We start from the raw sequence: 19,727 nt of genomic DNA, 5'->3' as shown, positions 1-19,727 counted from the left end.
CCTGAAGCACAGCCCTAGATCTAATTTTAATAGTGGGAAGCTCAACTCTGAAAGACACAGAGTAGAAAGAAAACCTATGCAAAGTGCTTTCCCTTCACCAGGGAGTAATCGCAAGCAGCTGCAGTCACATGTTGGACTGCTTTTCAAACAGCCAAATTAAGTGCTGGCATCTCCCAATTAAGCACTGCCTGGAATAAAAGCAGGGGGAGGGAAGACTGACTCCATAGGGTTTTCAAGGCAAGAGAGATGGTTTGCATTGCCTGCCTCTGCCTTGTGACCCTGGACTTCCTTGTGGTCTCCCATCCAAATACTGACCTGGGCCAGCCCTGCTTAACTTCTGAGATCTGATGAAATCAGGCTAGCCTGGGCCAGAAGGATCAGGATCCCTTTTCACACTAGCCCTGTTCCAATGATCAGATACTGGACATATAGAGGGAGGGAGAACAGCCCAGTGCAAACAGTTTGTGTATCAGAGGTTGTGTGTAGAATAATTGATGGACCTTGTGATGGTCAGGACCAGGCCCTACTGCTGCTTTCCCCTTTCTACTCCATGTGTCCTGTGTCCTGAATAGGGTATGATTTGCCAGTGGCCTCCAGGAGGGAGGCTATGGTCTGTTGAAGCTTACTGATGCACTGCAGGAGGGTGCACAGAAGAAGGCTACTTAAGATAAGGTCACCTTCCACTTCTTTAATATCACTTAAAGCATCATTAAGGAATTGTCATTGGTTGTTGTAGATCTCACTGCTATGCATTGGCCTTTTATTCTCCGTGCTCTTGGTGTTTGCTCTCTTATTCTGAGACAGCCTATAATACATCCAAGGATGCTTTATAGTTGACCTCAGCATAGTTGACATTGCTGGGCTGCTGTACTTGTGCATAACAGGAGCTCCCAACCCTTTTGATCCTGTGGGACCCTTTGGAATTCTGACATGGGGTGGTGAACACAACCACAAAATGGCTGCTGCAGGGGCATGGACAGCTCCAGTTCATGTTTAAAAGGGTGATTTCTAGAGGCTCCTTCCCTAAGAACCTGAGACCCATTTTCTCATCCTTCAGAATCTCCTCCACAGTCACCCCTGCGTGCCCTGAGTCTTGGTCCTCGGTCAGCTCCGTTACGCGGCCAAGAAGCCTAAGTACACAGCCAGTCAGATGTTCGGTGGCCAGTCAGAAGTCATGCTGGCAAGTGCTCTGTCTAGCCCCAACCACTTTTCGAAAACATTTGGTGGCCCCCCAGGAAAGACATCAGTGGGCATCATGGGGCCCCCAAGGCACCATTTTGGGGGGCCCTGATGTAAAATATAATCTACAGAAATCTTGTAGGTAAAAAAATCTATTAAAAATGAAATCCTTTTGTGTAATGATCACAATTCTGATAGCTAGTGTAATTATTGTAAATATAGACAATAATTTACATTTTCCTCTTTTACAGCCTGCTTATGAATATGATACATTTCAGCTGCTTTTCACAAATGTTTCTATACTCCAAATGAGAACAATTATCATTAGTTCGACAATGTATACCATTTAGCTCTGAACCAAACAGATTGCTATGAATTTGGTCTCCTATGATGAAAGCTGCATGAGTATTAAACAATGAATGCCAGATGGCATTTCTAGACAAATAGACAGAACTATAGATCTAAGACTAATAGCTGTTTGCTGCTATTTTAAGTGCTTGCCAAAAAAAGGATACTGCCTCATTACTACACATAATTAATGAGTTAATATATGGCTTGTCTATAATACATAATATCTATTAGCAAACAGAGCTTTTTTTTAAAAAAAGGTTCCAGGCTACTCTACTTTTTGTTAGCGCTATATGATACATAGATCTGGAAAGCTGATAAGATAAAAAGCAAAGTATTAGTGCAGTCCTAGGAACTCTTTTAATAGCTCACAGGTTTTCTTGTGGATGACCTCGCGTAGCTTCCGAACACGCCGGATGCTCGAGGCCCCCACAAAGCTGTCAGGCTGTAAAACAGCCATTCCGTTGTGGACGTCACCCATTATGATGAGCTGACCGTCAGCTGCAGTGATGTTGGGGCATGGACAGCTCCAGTTCATGTTTAAAAGGGTGATTTCTAGAGGCTCCTTCCCCAAGAACCTGAGACCCATTTTCTCATCCTTCAGAATCTCCTCCACAGTCACCAGCGCGTGCCCTGAGTCTTGGTCCTCGGTCAGCTCCGTTACGCGGCCAAGAATAACAAAATCGCTCTTGCAGAAGCTGGTCACCAGCTTTTGCCGGGGCTTGCAAGCCTTACATGCCTTGCAATGCATGTTCCTGGGGAAAGGGCACATTTCTTCGCAGGCCTCTCTGCTCTCAAAGTTATTTTCGTTGCCTCCGCAGCCTCCGTAAATGAAAGACTGGCATTGTTTTGTCAAGCTGTTGTACGCCCACCGGGGCTCATATGCTTTGCAGTGACCTTGGAGGGCTGGCAAGTTGCAGATGTTGATGGGTCCATTCATGCAGGTCAGCATGCAGTTTTCGTAGGCCTCAAAGTGGTTCAGGTTGCTGTTGCAGTTTCCGTAGATGAAAGTAAAGCAGTTGTTTTTCTTTGCATCGTAGTACCACCGGGTCTGCTCTTCCCCACAGTCTTCGCTGTCGGGCGGCTTCAGACACTCGTCGGTTGGGAAGTGAGTTTTGTTCTGAGCTGCTTCGCTCGAGGTGACTTCTCCTTTGATGACGGACAAGGGGAAATCAGCCCAGACCACACCACCAATGTTTTTAGCAGTGCAAGTATAGATACCCGCATCTTGCAGTTGTGTGTTGTAAATCACCAGCTGGGCAATATTGGTGACCACAATGTTTCCTCGGACGTGATTTGGTCTCATGATGATTTTCTCACTGCTGTCTGTCTGCTTCTCCCAAGTGATTTCGGGCTTAGGTCGGCCGGTGACGTCACAAAGAAAGCTAACTGTCTCTCCTATGTAGACAGACTGGTGTGCTGGGTTGTTGACAAGTATGGGTGGAAGGATGTCAGTGATGGTGGTCTCTGCATAGGCCGTAGTGGGGTGCGCAGTTGTCTCTGGTGGAATAGGGCTGGTATTCGGCCAGGTAAGATGATACCGACAAGTCACCACATTAAGTGTAATGCCTTTGGTACATGCCTCTGCATCCATATAACACTTGTTATAATAGGTAAGCCCATCAGATGCACAAGTGAAACTTGGCTCTTTCTCACACCTATCTTTGCATTTGCAAACAGGCTGCCCATCCCAGATATCACACTCTGAACCTTGCTGGATACACATGAAACGGTCACAGGTTGCCTCTTTGGGCATTCCCACGGGTCCTTTCTTCCCCCTGACATCCATGTACCTAGCTGCAACACAGCTACTTGTTCCGCAGACATTAGGACAGCACTTCTCAAAGGTCTCACATTCCTAAGACAAAAGAAAACAAGACAATGATGACAACATTACTATAAATAAGTAAAGGTCTGTGGTACACGTCAAATGTTTTGTCATATTGCTATCTCAGGAATTCTGGGAAGGCCAAATGACCACTGCCAATCTCTGTGTTGAAGGGATCTTCAGGAAGTTTATACCCTCAAAGAACAAGTTCTGTACAACTGATAGATGGCATCAATTCTATTATCTGTCTTGACTGCCCATGAGAAGATCTGATTTCATAGTTCCCACACTGGTATTTAGAGAACGGAGGCCACCAAAATGCAAAAACTGACCACCTGGTATAGATTATTACATGTTAGCATCTGTTGCTTAAGTTTGGGCTATTCTAGTTAAGTGTGGAGGATATTGTCTCATCATTGGAAAATCGATAATATGGTGGCAAGACTTCAAAGTAACTTCTAATGGGTAGGACACTTTTTTCAGAATACGTGGTTGAGCCCATACCTTCAAATGCATTGTCAGTGCATTCTGTATCCTACAATTCCCCTTTGGCCTTAGTTCTAAATTGTAGTTAGTAATAGTAAAGCTTAAAAATCAAACAAATATTGGATTTCTTCTAGGTTTGTGCCAGAGGCGTAACAAGTGGGGAAAGCGCCCGGTGCATTGGTGTGTTCTCTGCCCCCTGTTCTGCCCCAGAATGCCCCCACCATGCCATGTCCCTGGAAAGCCCCTGGAAAGCCCTCGCCACACCCCTACAGGGTCGTGCACACCCCTTTCCCCTTGGAGCTACGGCTCTGGTTTGTGCACAACATATTCTGCAAAGAACAATATATTCTGCAACATGTGTGATCGGAATGACCCCTACCTGAGAGCCACTGCCAGTCTGAGTGGATAATGCTTGATGGATTGAGGGTCTGATTCAATATAAGGCAGTTTCATGTTTGTTCATGTTATGTTGGCAAAAGCAAAATGCTGAAATATGTATGTGAATGGAGCAAGTAACCAAAGGTACTTGCCAGGAGCTCTTGCATCAAATCTGTTAGTTCCTTTGGAAAGGGTTCTCAGCTGCTCAAGCAAAATCTTTGGATGTGAGGATCTTCAGGGAACTTGGGACAAGAATATGAGAGAAAGAAAGTAGGTGTACAAATACGGGTACAGAGGAGGAGGAGGAGTTTGGATTTATACCCCACCTTTCTCTCCTGTAAGGTGACTCAAGGTGGCTTACAAGCTCCTTTCCCTTCCTCTTCCCACAACAGACACCTTGTGAGGTAGGTGGGGCTGAGAGAGTTCCAAAGAACTGTGACTAGCCCAAGGTCACCCAGCAGGAATGTAGGAGTTCAGAAACACATCTGGTTCACCAGATAAGCCCCAGCCACTCAGGTGGAGGAGTAGGGAATCAAACCCAGTTCTCCAGATTAGAATCCACCTGCTCATAACCACTACACCACACTGGCTAGAAGATGTGGCTGTTGAGTAGTATGGCTTTAGCAAAAATATTTTGCAAGAGCAATGAACAGTCTATAAGATGAGAACGAGATAGCCACAAGCAGAATTCTGCTGGTAGATTGGGGCTATCTCTACTCACTTTTTGTGCTGTAGCCTGGCCCCCGCCCCCTTCCATGGTTGCCAAAAGGAGCTGATAAGTGGAATCCCCTGAACAGTCCAGATGTGCTAAATGAGGGTTGGAACTGCAGGGGGAAATCCCCTACAATTGTGGACCTTTCATGGAACATTGCATGCTTAGTTAAGCCTGCTGGGAGTCCCCAAAACAAAAATGAAGAGAGAGATTTTAAAATTTGTCCCATGTCCAAAAATCCAATATAAACATCCAAGCCTGGCATGAACCCATAACTTAAGTTCAAGAAGGATGTGTAATATCCAAGCAATCCCAATACATTATTAATCAGCGAGCATTAGAAATACAACTATGTTGGAGACTGTGGGTATCCGTAGTCTTACAAACAAGCCTGGCCTGGACCTCATAATGTCTGCAGTGTCACAAGTTTATTCCAAAAGTCAAACTGTGGGCTTTATTAGGCACGAGAGCAACCAGTTTCCATAAAGAGTGGCTGAGATTCAGCTTGGCCGCCATTGCTGCCCAGGGGTGGGGCAGGGAGAGGGCAGTGGTGGGATCCAAAAATTTTAGTAACAGGTTCCCATGGTGGTGGGATTCAAACTGGCATAGCACCAATGGGGCTGAGCGGGGCACGACGGGAGCATGGCTGGGCATTCCGGGGGCGGGGCATTCCTGGGAGGGGCTGTGGCAAGGACGCAGCCGCTGCGCCGGTCCTTGGGCAGGAAACGAATGCACACAGGCGCAGGCTGCCACGCACACCGGTGCACCTCCTGCTAGACTGCTTCAAGTTCTGCGCGCTACTGCTGAGAGGAGGGGCGTAACTAAGGCAAAAATCACATGGCAAAATCACAAATTAGTAACCCCCTCTTGGCACACACAAATAATTAGTAACCTACTCTCGGGAACCTGTGAGAACCTGCTGGATCCCACCTCTGGGAGAGGGGCAGGCTCAGCGCTGGCATCCAGCCCGGCGTGGGACTGGGTCGCCCAGCTGCCAGCGTGAGCAAGTTACTTGCCTGAAGGAGGTGGGGCCGCGGCCTTATATGGGCAGGCTGGGCCATTCTGCGCCTCTTCTTGCCCAAGCACCAGTGGCTTCTCTTCTCTCCCTCGTGGGACCTGGCAGCTGTTTATCAGGCCAAGTGGAGCAGTGGGAAAGCAGCTTTTTAGCTTAGTGCCTCTAGGCAACAGGAGGCCTGAATTGAGCAAGATAGCTCAATGCAGTTATCGACTTGCAGCAGCAAGCAACTGGGAATTGGTGGATTGCGCCCGGTGGATCTCAGTGCAACCTTAAGTGGCACATGAGGGAGGACTGCAAGGGGCCTGCTGCAGTAGGCCCAGTGGTAACAGGGATCCCCCCCTTTTTTTGGAGCTCGGGCAGGAGATGCTGTGGAAAAGAACAAAGCAGCCTCAGCGGGGGGAAGGAGCACCAATGGCAGGAGGGAACAGCATGGACAGTAGGAGCAACCCAGTTGAGTGCCCCTCCAGGCCGCAGGCAGCACCAGGCACCTTAAGAGCAGGGGCAAGCAGGGGCACTAGAAGCGTGACTGACCCAGTGAGGGGCTGTGCAGCATGCAGTCGTGGGGCCCACTCTACAATCTAGTGGGGATGGGGAGGCACCCACCTCAGAGCAAGACCAAGCCTGCAGCATCCAAAGGGCGCTCTGCACTGGCCCCTGCAACGCAAGCCCCGGCAGGAAGTAGAGGGCTTCCCTGGGTCATGGGGGAGGGCCAACAGCCAAGGTTTCCAGGGCCTAACCCTCACCCTCGAGCATTCACCAGTCAGATAACTTGGGGGAGGGGATCAGGCGACAACCGTCAGTCAGCTCCAAGATGCTTGGGCCGCAGGTGCCTGGTGTCCTTCCAGGTGCACTCTGACGCTTCTGGCATTCTGGGTTTCGGCATGTTTTTTAAGAGGCAGTGGTGTGCACAATGAAGGCCCAGCAGCTGGGAGGGCTCTGGTTTACTGCAGGACCTCACTTTCCTGGAGTTTTTCTCCATCCTGGTTGCAGTTTATTTGTGGTGTGACCTATTTAAGGACAAGTGTGTTCTCTTTTTGCACGACAACCAGGCAGTTGTCAGGTTTATGAATCACCAAATGTCTCACTCCAACTGGGTCATGTGTTTAGTCCAGCGCTTTGTTGTTATATGCTTGGTTCATAACATCTCTTTCTCAGGTAAGTATATTCCAGGCACTGATAATGGGATTGCCGACCCCTTGTCTGTCTTCCAGAAAGAGAGGTTCAGAGCCCTGGCCCCCAACATGAGACCTCAGCCTGATGTGTTTCCGCTGGACCTGTGGAGCCTTGGCGGCACCTGATCGTCCAGGGAGTTCTTGCATCCCCGGCCCCCGTGATGTGGCAGGCATACCAATGGGCTGTGCCTGCCTCCTGGCCTTCTCAGCCCCCTGTGCCCATTCACTCTGTGAAGGGGGTGGTCCTTTGCTACCTGGCACACCTTCGGGGCCAGGGCCGGGCCTCCAAGACCTTGTGCATGCACCTAGCTGCCATTTCCTTTTATTGTAAGGCATTGGGCATAGCCAATCCATGTTGCTTTTTCCTTGCCACATCACCAACGGCTTCTCCCGCCCTCCCTCCCCTGTGGGTCTGAGTTTTTTGTTGTTGGCATTTTGATTACGGTGTTGTTGTGGTTATTTGCATTTCATCTGTCACAGCCTGACGGGTTGCGCATGGGGACTGATCTGTTATGGGGAGGAGGAGTCTGCATACCTGCCCTCCCCATTTGGTGGGGGCCTCCATAAGAGACCTGTGAACCACATGCCCAGGCAGGGGCTGCTGGTGGCTCACGCCCCCTGGCAGCAAGGAGTGGTCATCCAGAGACCAGCCCCCGGATGGCTCCCACTATCTTGCTGCTCTGGGTGTTTCCCCCGTATATTGGGTTGGGGGAAAGTTATTACTGGGAAACAGCAGACGTGCTGCCCAGTGCCGGATCCATCCCCTATGCTGCGCCTCTGCTTCCTTTTGCCAGGACACCAATATTTCAGCTGAGGCCAATTTTACCCACACAATGGGTTTTCTGTGTCTCCTACTGCACCCTCAGACTGCTTCCTCCCCTCCTCGGGTGGCAATCCCATTTGAGACAAAGATTCAAACCACTGAAAGGCACAGTTAAGTCCCACTGAATTCAATGGAGCTTAAACATGCATGCCATTCTTTATGTTCCTTTGATTACTTTGGCTTTGCATGCCTGTTTTCATGCATGCTGGCCTGGACCCCAGAGTTATTTCAGGTGGTCTGATCTCAGCTGGTTTCTGAACCATCTAACTAAGCTTGAGCTTGCATGACTGTCTGTCTGAACATAAGAACATAAGAACATAAGAACTAGCCTGCTGGATCAGACCAGAGTCCATCTAGTCCAGCATTCTGCTACTCGCAGTGGCCCACCAGGTGCCTTTGGGAGCTCACATGCAGGATGTGAAAGCAATGGCCTTCTGCTGCTGCTGCTCGAATACTGAAATGTTACCTTTAGAAAATAACAGGGTTCCTAGGATTGAATTTGTTCTTGGTGTAGCTAATGAAGTTGAGGGCCAGGATAAGGCATTTCCTTTCTCTACAGCTATACCTCATGATTTGAAAAAAGCACTGTAGGATTCCCATGCATTGGTCAGATAATTCCCATGCATTGGTCAGATAATGTTGGGATGTAGCTTTTGGATCACATGTTTCCTAAATAGCGTGCTTTAAAATGTAGCTGTTCCTAGAAGACACTTGAGGTCACTCACAAACAATAGCTTTTCATGTTGCTTTAATCAGAAGAATAACGATTTAACCAGCAGACTTTTGCATTACTGTTCAAACGAATTTCTGATCATGCATCCTTTGGGTTCTCCATTTTGGAAAGTGAAATGGGATGGTACTGCAGTCACCCAAACCAAAAATAGTGAAAAACACGAATGGTATGGAACTGTGACTCATGGATTTAGAAAACTGCCCAAATTCATACTTTGTAGGAGTTTCCACAGTGCATTTTTGCATTAGTGCCACTGAAGTGAATTTGTCAGTTCTACTGTATGAAAATTGAAGCCATGCTACTTTCCTCCAGGAAAAAACAACAACCCAAATCTCTTAAATATACTAAACTCTATGGTCAATCCAACATGCCAAAAGAATTCTGGGGGCACATTGAAGACTAATATTCATTGCGGTTTAAGCTTTCAGGGGCTACATCCAGTGGTGGGATTCAAATAATTTAACAACTGGTTGTTTACAAGCACCATTTTAATAACTGGTTCTGCTGAAGTGGTGCGAACCTGCTGAATCCCACCGCTGGCTACATCCCACTTAACTGGTACACAAAAGCTTATTTCACAACAACAGTGTGTTCCTATATGGAGTTATTCCAGGCTATGAATACAGGATAGGATTGTACTATAAATCTGTTGTCCAGGATTCCTTTGTATTTCAAAAATAGTTGATGGCCATTTTTTAAAAAAGGGTTATACGCCCATTCATGTATTAATCTTGACACCGGGTCATAGACTACTATGCTGCATGAATACATGTTCAGCATTTAATGGTCAAGTAAGCTTTTACTAATCTTAGTAGAGTATAACCTATACAGTTCCTTTTCTGGATGGAATATGATGATGTGTTATTTGACAATGGCAGCAGGCTCTATTATTCCAGGCTGGTGTATAAGGCAGAAAGAGCCTAGACAGGTATTTGGATGCCACAATAAGCGGGTAGTGCTGCCAACTCGATGAGACGCCTATTTAGCTTGCCAGCTCAAATGCATTTAGATTTGGAACTGACATCCAAGGGCTCATGCCAACCTGTCATTGTTACTGAGTCATTTCTTGTGCTGGTGTTGAACTTTAAAATAGACGCTAGCAGGGCTATGGCATGCCTACAGAGCCATGCCTCAGGGAAACAAATGCACCCATTTAAAGCCCGCACAAAATGAGCATCCCAAGAACAGTGTTTTAAAAGAGTTCAATCTGCTATTCTTGAAATGCAGTTATCGAGCAAGGGAGGAAAGATCTACAAAGACAACGCGTGGTGGTCACAAGGAAAAGCCCATCTGGTAGAAAAACAGTCATGAGAAGCCCAATGTTGCAGTGCTGAACTCAGCTCAGATGGGCTTTTGATACTTGATTCACACACTGTGGTTGTGCTTGTCAAAACCTGACCCATGCTGGGTTCAGCATGCAACTTCCTATATGTGAACTGTCACAAGCTGTAGCTGGCGAGCGCTGACTCCTTCCTGTGGCCAGCCAGCTCATGAACCGGCCCTGAATGGCAATGGCTGGCCAAGATGAAAGAGCAATTCCAGAAACAAAACAGGTGAGTCAATGACTTTTACAAGACCCAAGCTCTTTTGCAGATTTTATAAAGTTTGCCTGCTTCAGCAGCTGACGTTGGGCTCATTAAAAATAACAACACCCAAGTCTTTCACCTACAGCGAGTCCCTCTTCTGCCATAATAAACAAAGCCCCCCCTCCCCCCAAAAAATCATCCCAGGCAACCAGCACCTACTTAGACAGGCAATCAAATTCAACACTAAGAGGAAAGAAAAGTGCATCACTCACCAGGTCAGTGTCGCACTCTCTCTTGCAGGTGCTCTGTGCGTCAACCCAGAGGTTGGGATTCATATCATTTGGACATATCCCAGCATGAGAATATCGTATTGGAGGCAAGGCAGAGCCTTTGAAGGGGACCTCCAGAAGCAATAAGATAAAGGTCTCCCCAGATAACATCCATATCCATATCCACTGAGGCAAGAGTATGAAACAGGACATCTCAGAATGTCTCCAGAGAAAAATACCTATGTTTGGATTGGGGCTTGGGGTGTGTCTGTGCCTAATTTTTTTAAAAAGCAAAACAAACACAAACACAAAGGAAACAACGACACCTGCTTTTTCTGAACTCCCACCGGCTTCCTTTCCACCTTGGCCGATCGTGCCGTCTGGTCTGAACCTTGTTGGATTAAAAGTCTTGGGAAGTAGCCCCCTTATTTGAAGCGAAAGGCTCTTAGTCCACGCCAGAGTTAGCTGTATTTATACCCTGCCTCTGTACAACAAGTTGGAAAAAGTAAACTCTATTTCTGTGACAGGCACACGCTTCTTATGTCCTGGTGGCAGTCGTACAGATTTGTTACAAGGGGGAAGGAAAAAAAAGCTGGAAAGATTTTTAAAGGCTGGAACAGCTACGGTGGGACCCCTGCATGTTTCTAAATGGAAGGAGGCCTTCTTAACCCCTTTAGACCTAAAGTACTTCCCTATGCTAAGAATGGCATCTACTTCTGAAAGAGTGCTTGTCTAAATAATATGACCCTACAGTCAGACGGATTTCCCCATGCCAAGGAAATATACAATCGTTTGTTTAAAAGGAGCAACTCAATAGGACTGAAGCAATTAAAGCTACCGCTTTTTAAATGTAAAAAATTAGGAAAAAACGTAGAGTGAGGAGAGGAAAAGGAGGAGGAGGAATAACATGTTTGAACTTAGGATCTGGAAAGATATATGTCTTTACAAATTACCCCCCAAGTCCCTAGCCTGCTTTATTTATCTTTTTTTCCCAGGTTTCTTTCTTTTTTTTTTTGCTGCACTCCAACCCCACCATGGGAAATTTTAAAAAATTCCTTCACAGTTCACGAACATGAGACCTCTATTGTACGACTTTTTGCTGACCTCTTTAAGGGAAAAAAAATAGGAACAGTTTAACTCTATGGAAACCTGCATAAAGGAATGTACTGCATTTTTTTTTGCATAGAAGAGGGGGAGAAATGGGAAAACACAAAACTTAAGTCCCAGCCACCCTGGTTGTTGTAGGAAGAGTTTATAATACCCACCAAGAAGGGTGACCTCCTTCAAAGGGCCAATGAGAGAAGACACTGAAGTGCTTGGGAAAGACTGATAGTAAATGGGGTTGGGAGCTAGGCTCCCCACCAACATTTAGATTTTATTCTACCTCAGCATCTGTTATGAAAAACACGTGCTGGCTGGGATCCAAAGAGCTACTTTAGGTGAGACACAGGGCTTGTGTGTGCCCAGTGGGATTCTTGACTTTCAGCTGCAAACTCCAAGCTGTATCACGAACTGGCTCTAATCCCCTCCCCTCATCTCATTTCAAAAACAGCTTGCCACTCACTGGCATGAGGGGTGTGTGTTACAGCTGTTGGAGAAATGGAAGTCCAAAGCTTCCTTTGGGTACTCGAAAGAACAGTGGTCTGGATCTCATTATAATCGGGTGTTAGCGCAAATGTAGATTATTATTTTTTTTGGTGCCAGCATTGCATGTATAATTCTAGATCAGTAGGGACAGGCATTGATGAAGGATGTGGGGTTGGGGAAGCTAGTGGTCGAATTCCCACTGGAAAATTTTATGCAGCTCAAAACCAGTTCATAGTGAAACCGCACCATCAGAGTTTCTACCTCCCCACCACAGCGTGCACACAGCAGATGCACCCAGTTCCAGAACTCTAGCAATCCCCACTACCAGGCGATCTTGCTTCGCCTGTCTCCCCTGATTGGCTGGCCTGCCTTGATGGGGCAGGACCTTTTCCCCCACAGAAACGTATCTTGTTGAAGTGGGACCGCAAAAAAAAAAAGCTAATGTTTTTAAGTTTAACGTTTGACTGTGTGAACATTTAAAGATTCAACAGTTACATGTTTGACCGGTTAACGTCCTTCTGCGTTCCCTTCTGCTCTCACTTGCTGATTGCAAAAGCAAAAATGAAACCCAGGAAAGGCTGGCTGCACAAGCATTGCGTTGCCCAGTTTTTGCATCACGCTCCGTGGCGCTCTGTGGTGGGAAACGAGTCAGGGTTTCAACCAGTGGTGGGATTCAGCAGGTTCGCACCACTTCGGCAGAACCGGTTGTTAAAATGGTGCTTGTAAACAATCAGTTGTTACATTATTTGAATCCTACCACTGGTTTCAACCCTTGTCCCTCCCCTCAGATCAGCTCTTGAACTGTGCCAATGAGGTTTATCCCACTTGCAACCAGGTCCTGCCAGGAAGCGGAATAAGGGGGAAAACGAGTGCCAAAAATGGAATCTGCCGCGCAAGCAATGGTGTGGTCGTCCCTGAAACCTGGTTAGTTTGTGTCCTGAAACCTGACTAAGAAGGTAGTGGGGATTCGACCAGGGTCAGGGATCAAGGGACTATTTACATAGACACAATTGGCTGTATACCAAAAATGCAATTATGCAGAGGATAGTGGGATGGCTATGCTATGGCTATACAACTTAGCCATGTGATCGACATCAAAAACTGGCATAGCTGAGCTGCCTTCTGCATTGTTTCAGCCAATATGGTGATATATTGCTGGCATCGAGTTTGTCACTGGAAGTACATTGTGAAGTGGTACTTGCTGCCGTCTTGGCTGTACAACAGCTTGAAAAGCAACGAGCCTAAAATGTACAGTATATGAAGCTGATAGTTTTCATTAAGGCCAGATTAGCTTGTTCAGCTAAGAAGGAGAGTGGGATTCTTGTTGCAGCAGCAAAGTTGGCAGTACTTCTCCTGTTTACACCTTCTCCATAAAAGTAAACTGTTATTTTATACTACACTTTTTAGAGAGGAAGGGTGATATAATTGTTGTACATTTTCTCTGTATGATGAGAACAGTTCCCCTCCTCTCTAACGTCCACCTATCATTGAGAATATCAGAAGGAATATGGGAAGCAACCAGATGCACATTTATCACATCTGGATCCAATTCAGTTGAGAATTCTCTCCCCAAAAAACATTTTGTATTTAGTTTCATTTGTATTGGATTTTGATTCCCAGGAGGCATTTTGGGAACCAATTTTTGGATGAAAAGCAGCCCTGAAATATAAAGCCACCTTTTGTCAGATGACCTCAGATGAGCAGCGTTGTTTTAGCCAGGCACACGACATCCAAAGAAGATGGCTGTGAAGCAATGCACAGCTTAGACATAGAACCTATTTCACAGATCGATTCCATTATTATACAGTCTTACAAATGGTTTCTCACATATAGTGCTGCTACTAAGTCAGATTTGAGGGGTATTATTGTGACTCCACTTGCTATGTTATTGATGTGGATAGAACAATCAGACAACCTAAAATATGCAAATAAAATGTAAAAATCAGGAAAGAAGAAGAAGAGTTGGATTTATATCCCCCCTTTCCCTCCCGTAAGGAGACTCAAAGGGGCTTACAATCTCCTTTCCCTTCCCCCTGCCCCCACAAAAAAATCCTGTGAGGTGGGTGGGGCTGAGAGAGCTCCAAAGAACTGTGACTAGCCCAAGGTCACCCAGCTGGCATGTGTTGGAGTGCACAAGCTAATCTGGTTCACCAGATAAGGCTCCGTAGCTCAAGTGGCAGAGCAGGGAATCAAACCCAGCTCTCCGGATTAGAGTGCACTTGCTCTTAACTACTACATCACGCTGGCTCTTCCTCATTTATTGCACTTTTGGTTCGTACTGCTAAAACCATATTGGCCATTTCCTCTCTGCCTCTTCTTGTGCTCCTATGCTACATAAATGCAGTGAAGCAATTGTCAGTGTATGAGGTGTTCACCACAGTGACATCCTCACATTACCACTCCTTTGTAGTTGAATAACAAGGAGAAAGTCACTTGCAAGTGTAGTACAGTTTGTATATTCTTTTTGGAAGCATTGTATTGTTCTCTTATCTCACAAGATAAGCATGTGTCCTGCATACCAATGCAGCATTAGAATCATGCCAGATGAGGGTGTTCCTGTTCTCCCAGTTTGCCATGGTAACTGCATAGGTGTATTGTGTATTGTGGCACACTAAACAAACAAGAGAAATAACTATGTGCATCAGATAAAAAAATAGCCCCAATTTATAAGGCACAAGTTGGCTGAATATATCTCTTCTTGCATCAGGAAAAGTGGCAGGCTCTGGGCTGGCAGGAAGGAAGGAGCACAAACACATCAAGAGCTTATTCCTGTGCAATAGCTGTATTTTGAGTATTATCACCATAAGTTGGCTGTGGCACTACACACATCACACACACATTTTGAATAATAACGTAGGAGCAGCAGTGGCGTAGTGGTTAAGAGCAGGTGCATTCTAATCTGGAGGAACCAGATTTGATTCCCCGCTCTGCCACTTGAGCTGTGGAGTCTTATCTGGGGAATTCAGATTAGCCTGTGCACTCCCACACATGCCAGCTGGGTGACTTTGGGCTAGTCTCAGTTCTTCTGAGCTCTCTCAGCCCCACCTACTTCACAGGGTGTTTGTTGTGAGGGGGGAAGGGCAAGGAGATTGTAAGCCCCTTTGAGTCTCCTTACGGGAGGGAAAGGGGGGATATAAATCCAAACTCTCCTTCTTCTACAATAAATCTGGCTTCTTGTGGGGTTGAAATGGGGTCATATCAGTATACTGGTTCTATCAGTTATACATTGTAGGGTAAGGCTGCTTCACACAGCACCAGTTTCTTACATAGAAAACATATCCCTATAGGCAATCATGTGAACTACATACTTGCAGCATTGTAAAAGCTGGGAAGTCACCCTTGGCTTCTGATTTTAATATACTCTGTTGTCTAATACCAGATCAGGTAAATGAGTCCAAGCTACTCTCTTAAGAAAAAAAGTCAGTGGGTCGAGAGATTAATTACAGTATTTACTCAAATGCAAGACTAGGTTTCCCCCACAGGTATGCCACCAGAAAAGAGGGGTTGTTTTACTTCCTCATACAAGTTATGCCCAATAATAATTTTGTATTTATTGTCAAAGGCTTTCATGGCTGGAATGAATTGGCTGTTGTGGGTTTTTCGGACAGTCTGTCTGTGGTCTGATAGTTTTTGCTTCCAATGTTTCACCCGCATCTATGGCTGGCATCTTTGAAGGCATGTTACAGTAAGATGTGCCACAGACAGAAACACATCTTGCCACATGACATGCCTCTGAAGATGCCAGCCACAGATGGCAAAAATGTTAGAAGCAAAAACTGCCAGAATATGGCCACGCAGCCTGAGAAATCTACAACAGTCAATTTGGGCATAACATTTGTAAGGGAATCATCTTACATTCAGGATCATTTTCCTTTTGAGTAAATACAACATTTGCCCCATTACCTCATAGTAAAGAGACTTCAGGACCAGGAGGCTCAACAGACAATTATCTTTGGTGTGCTTCTAAATTGTATTGTAGGACCGGCGGGAATTTTGCCTTCATTTACAAACAATGTAAATTGCCCTATTGACCATAGCTTGAATGTGGAGTTAGGGATGAGAATGTTAAGAAGACATGTCCCAGTATAGGGCCATCAGTTTGTTTCTTCCTGCTCTCATTAGTTATTTTCTTTGGTTGAATTCACAGCAGAATGGTTCAGGATCTATGCCTACCTGTGCTTTCCTCTCATAGCAGTTCCTAACATGCTCCTTTTGTTTCTGTGAGGTGTTGTCTGGAACCTTAAAATCTAAGGTACTGCACATATACTACAAGTCAATAGAAGCTCCCTGGGTCTGTTTAATACTGGGGGAAACAGTGCAGAGGGGAAAGTTCTAAGTTCCTTCTCTTTACTGAAGTGCCACTTCAAATTGGAGCTCCATGCATCCAAGAAACATGGGTCCCTTCCGCACACGCAAAATAATGCGTTTTCAAACCACTTTCACAACTGTTTGCAAGTGGATTTTGCTATTCCGCACAGCTTCAAAGAGCAGTGAAAGCAGTTTGAAAGTGCATTATTCTGCATGTGCGGAATGAGCCATAGAGTTCTCAGAACATGTCTGTGAATGATTGGGGATGAACTTGGGGGGAAAGTAACATAGACCTTCAGGAAATTCCTAAACTGAATTTAATAATTTCATGTCAGGTAGTGTGAGAGATATATGGTGGGCAAAAAAATTGTGTTGGGGGGGGAGATTTGAAGATTTTCTGGAGAGATTTTTTAGAGATTTTGGTTTCATTCCCTTTAGGGGAAAAGAGATTGTGGAGTTGATATGGGAAGAAGACTTAAATAAAAATTAAAAGACCAGGAAAGCTGGGAAAGAGACCTAAACATGGTCTGCAACCAAAATTTCATAACTATAAGATTGTCTACCTCTTCATTCTTCAACATATGGAACAAGCTTAAACTTAGAGAGGATCCATTTATGGCTCACTTTGTTTCCCTTTGTTCAGACAGTTTTTGAAAACATATATTCCTTTTCTCTTTGTAATCAATGAGGGCACATATAAATAAAGTTAAATTTTTCCCTTTCTAAAAATAGCATTTTGGTGGTCCCTCTGAACCTACGTAAAAGCCTTGGGCTCGTTCCGCACATGCAGAATAATGCACTTTCAAACTGCTTTCAATGCTCTTTGAAGCTGTGCGGAATGGCAAAATCCACTTGCAAACAGTTGTGAAAGTGGTTTGAAAACGCATTATTTTGCGTGTGCGGAAGGGGCCTAACCTGGCTTGATCAAAGCAAAAAGTAAAAGCAAGAAGATGCCTGCCTGGATCTTATTAGAGTTACTGAGTTTTTCAAGGTTTCCCCTTAAACATGTGATTCAAAGTAGGTATCCAATACCTCATTCAGAGAGGGATCTTGTAAGACATAAAAGGGAGACAGTCTAAGTATAAACATATTCATAATTCTTCCTCTGTTGGAGACAGTGAAGTGGAATCCCATTTGTGTTGGTAGAAGATGGAATATAGCTGAAAAGGTGAACTCCTTATCGGTTATTGTGTTTGGACCTGGACTGTCCAAGTAGCCAGCAAGCCCCATTTCACCACACACTTGACTTGGAAGGTTATCAGCTACACCTCTGCCCTCCAGCATTCATCAAAGTGTAGAAAACTAAACCTACCAAATGGTTTTCAAGGAGTGGCAGACAATGAGCCATAACATCAGGGCAGTGCAAATTGCAATTCACAGGAGGGCAGTTTCCTGGCAGCTGGGGATAGTGTAATTGCATCACCTGCAGAGAGATTTCAGGCAGTGGGGAGGCAAAGATCAAAAATCTTTGGCAAAACTACCCAATGGATTGCACAATCCCTTATGCATCTCAATGGACTGTGGCCACTTTTAGCTGGAATAGGTCTCACCAGCCAAAGGGGTCTTGGCAGGCCAAAATGCCACAAAAAGCTAAGTAAAGTTGGATCCCCCTCTGGGAACGCCCCCCAGAATGCCCCCAGCAGCACTGGCTCAGGCTCCTGTACCAGAGGAGTGCTAGCACAGTGGCAGCTTCTGTATTTGGGTGCTAGCCCTTCCACCGGCATATTTTCCCGCAACGTACCCTCATACAACTTCTACAATTCTTCTCTCCTCCCTCATAGATTGCACTGTTAGATGGGCTGTCCAGCTCTGGAAGATTATTTGTAACCTTTACAGCAATGCAAAATCAAATTACTCTACTAGCTTAATTAAATTAAATGATTTTAACTTCAGCTCAGCCTTATAATATATGTATGCTGGGTTAATTTAAAATCTTTTATTTAAGCTATTTGAAACTTTTAGAGAAATATTATACTTCCCATGCATGTTTAAAATATGACAGTAATTGCACCAACTTATTTTCCGCAGTTTGAAAACCACATTTTCCTTAAATAAGGATGAAAAAAAAAAGGTTGGGGGCGAAAACAGATACTTCTTGTGTCACCCAGCAAATGTTGATCTGTTATGAATCATGATTGTTGAGTCATTTATTTTAATGAGTCATGAACAAGTCTTGAGACCGGCTTAAAAATCCTAGCATTTTTTAAAGGAAGACCACTTTCAGTCTTGGTGGTTGTTTTATTTGTCTCCTTTAGATTTGAGGTCAATTGCCAAATGCCAGCTGCAAGTCATCTTCATTATCTCAAAACAGCACCTGCAATCAGGTTTGGAAAATATGTCACTGTCCTGAAATTCTGTGGAAATGTTAATTGGTTAACATTATGGGTTCAATAGTTCAAGGCAGATGATCAATCATCTTCAATTGCTAAACACACACGCACGCACACATACACTCCTCCACCTAATAGTTATACTTACCTTACGTGCATATTGAAGCAGACTTTTAGGATATTCAGAAGCAACTCCCAATCCTCATCAGCCTCCCCTGTGCCTGTGAGGTTAATGAAGTAGGTTTGCTGCAAAAGTCAGAAGGTTTTAAGATACGATGCAAGATGAGCTACCTTAATATCACTGCTTTAGAATAAATTTAAATCACATATTTACAGTGCTAAACAGAGTTAATACCCTTCTAAGCCCACTGACTTAAATGGCTTTAGAAGGATGTAACTCTTGTTTAGGATTACTCTGTTAAGCAGCTGTCTTCAACCAAGACTGTGTGAGTTTCATTTAGTGAATCTATGCCTAGGGATCTGGGGCAGAGTGTGGATGCAAAGGGTGTGAACAAGCATTGTCCAAGAAAGTTTTCTAGAGCAGGGGTCCTCAGTTGGGTGCCCATACCATACTTTTTTGGTGTCCACTAAGGCCCTTTCTGCATGGGCATATAAACCCGGGACAACAATGGGTTAAACTTAGTGTGTGTGGGGAGGGGGACTTCACACAGTTCCCACCCCTAAACCAGGCCTGCCTCACATCCCGCCCCCCACCCCGGGGTTTTCAAGAATCGCGATCTGTCTGCATTCAAACAAGAGAATTGCGAAAATTGCGATTCTCAAAAAGCCCTTCCCTGGCTTCCATCTACAGAGCCATGCAGGGGAAACAGGCTGTATCAGGGCCCAGGGGTGTGTGTGTGTGTCCCTGCCTGCCTGCGGATGCCCCAGTCAACGTGCTATGGACAGCCAACTGTGCGAACGGGCCTGGGCAAGGGTGGGTTCATGTAGCCCGCCTTTCCCCCGCTTTTATTGGCCAGTGTGGAAAGGTCTTAAGTGTTTTTTAGAAAGTGGGTGGAACTGTTATGCAGCA

At 45.4% G+C, this 19,727-nt stretch overlaps 1 protein-coding gene across 2 annotated transcripts; it reads right to left on the bottom strand.

The window, feature by feature from the left end:
- Positions 1–1,315: 1,315 nt before the first annotated feature.
- Positions 1,316–18,913, bottom strand: WFIKKN2 (WAP, follistatin/kazal, immunoglobulin, kunitz and netrin domain containing 2). Of its 2 annotated transcripts, none has more exons than XM_048491347.1 (2): positions 18,846–18,913; positions 1,316–3,385 (listed from the first exon to the last, which is right to left on the bottom strand). In XM_048491347.1, exon 2 carries the CDS (start codon positions 3,314–3,316, stop codon positions 1,865–1,867), a length of 1,452 nt encoding a protein of 483 aa, XP_048347304.1. In that variant the 5' UTR covers positions 3,317–3,385; positions 18,846–18,913; the 3' UTR covers positions 1,316–1,864. The 2 variants fall into 2 exon arrangements, with proteins under 2 accessions (XP_048347304.1, XP_048347303.1); XM_048491346.1 differs by lacking the exon at positions 18,846–18,913 and adding an exon at positions 10,476–11,174.
- Between the last annotated feature and the right edge of the window lie 814 nt (positions 18,914–19,727).

This window comes from Sphaerodactylus townsendi, linkage group LG03 (assembly GCF_021028975.2).
Source record: "Sphaerodactylus townsendi isolate TG3544 linkage group LG03, MPM_Stown_v2.3, whole genome shotgun sequence".
Taxonomy (NCBI): domain Eukaryota; kingdom Metazoa; phylum Chordata; class Lepidosauria; order Squamata; family Sphaerodactylidae; genus Sphaerodactylus; species Sphaerodactylus townsendi.
The sequence above is the reverse complement of the archived record's forward strand: the minus strand, read 5'-3'. Positions and strand labels throughout refer to the sequence as shown.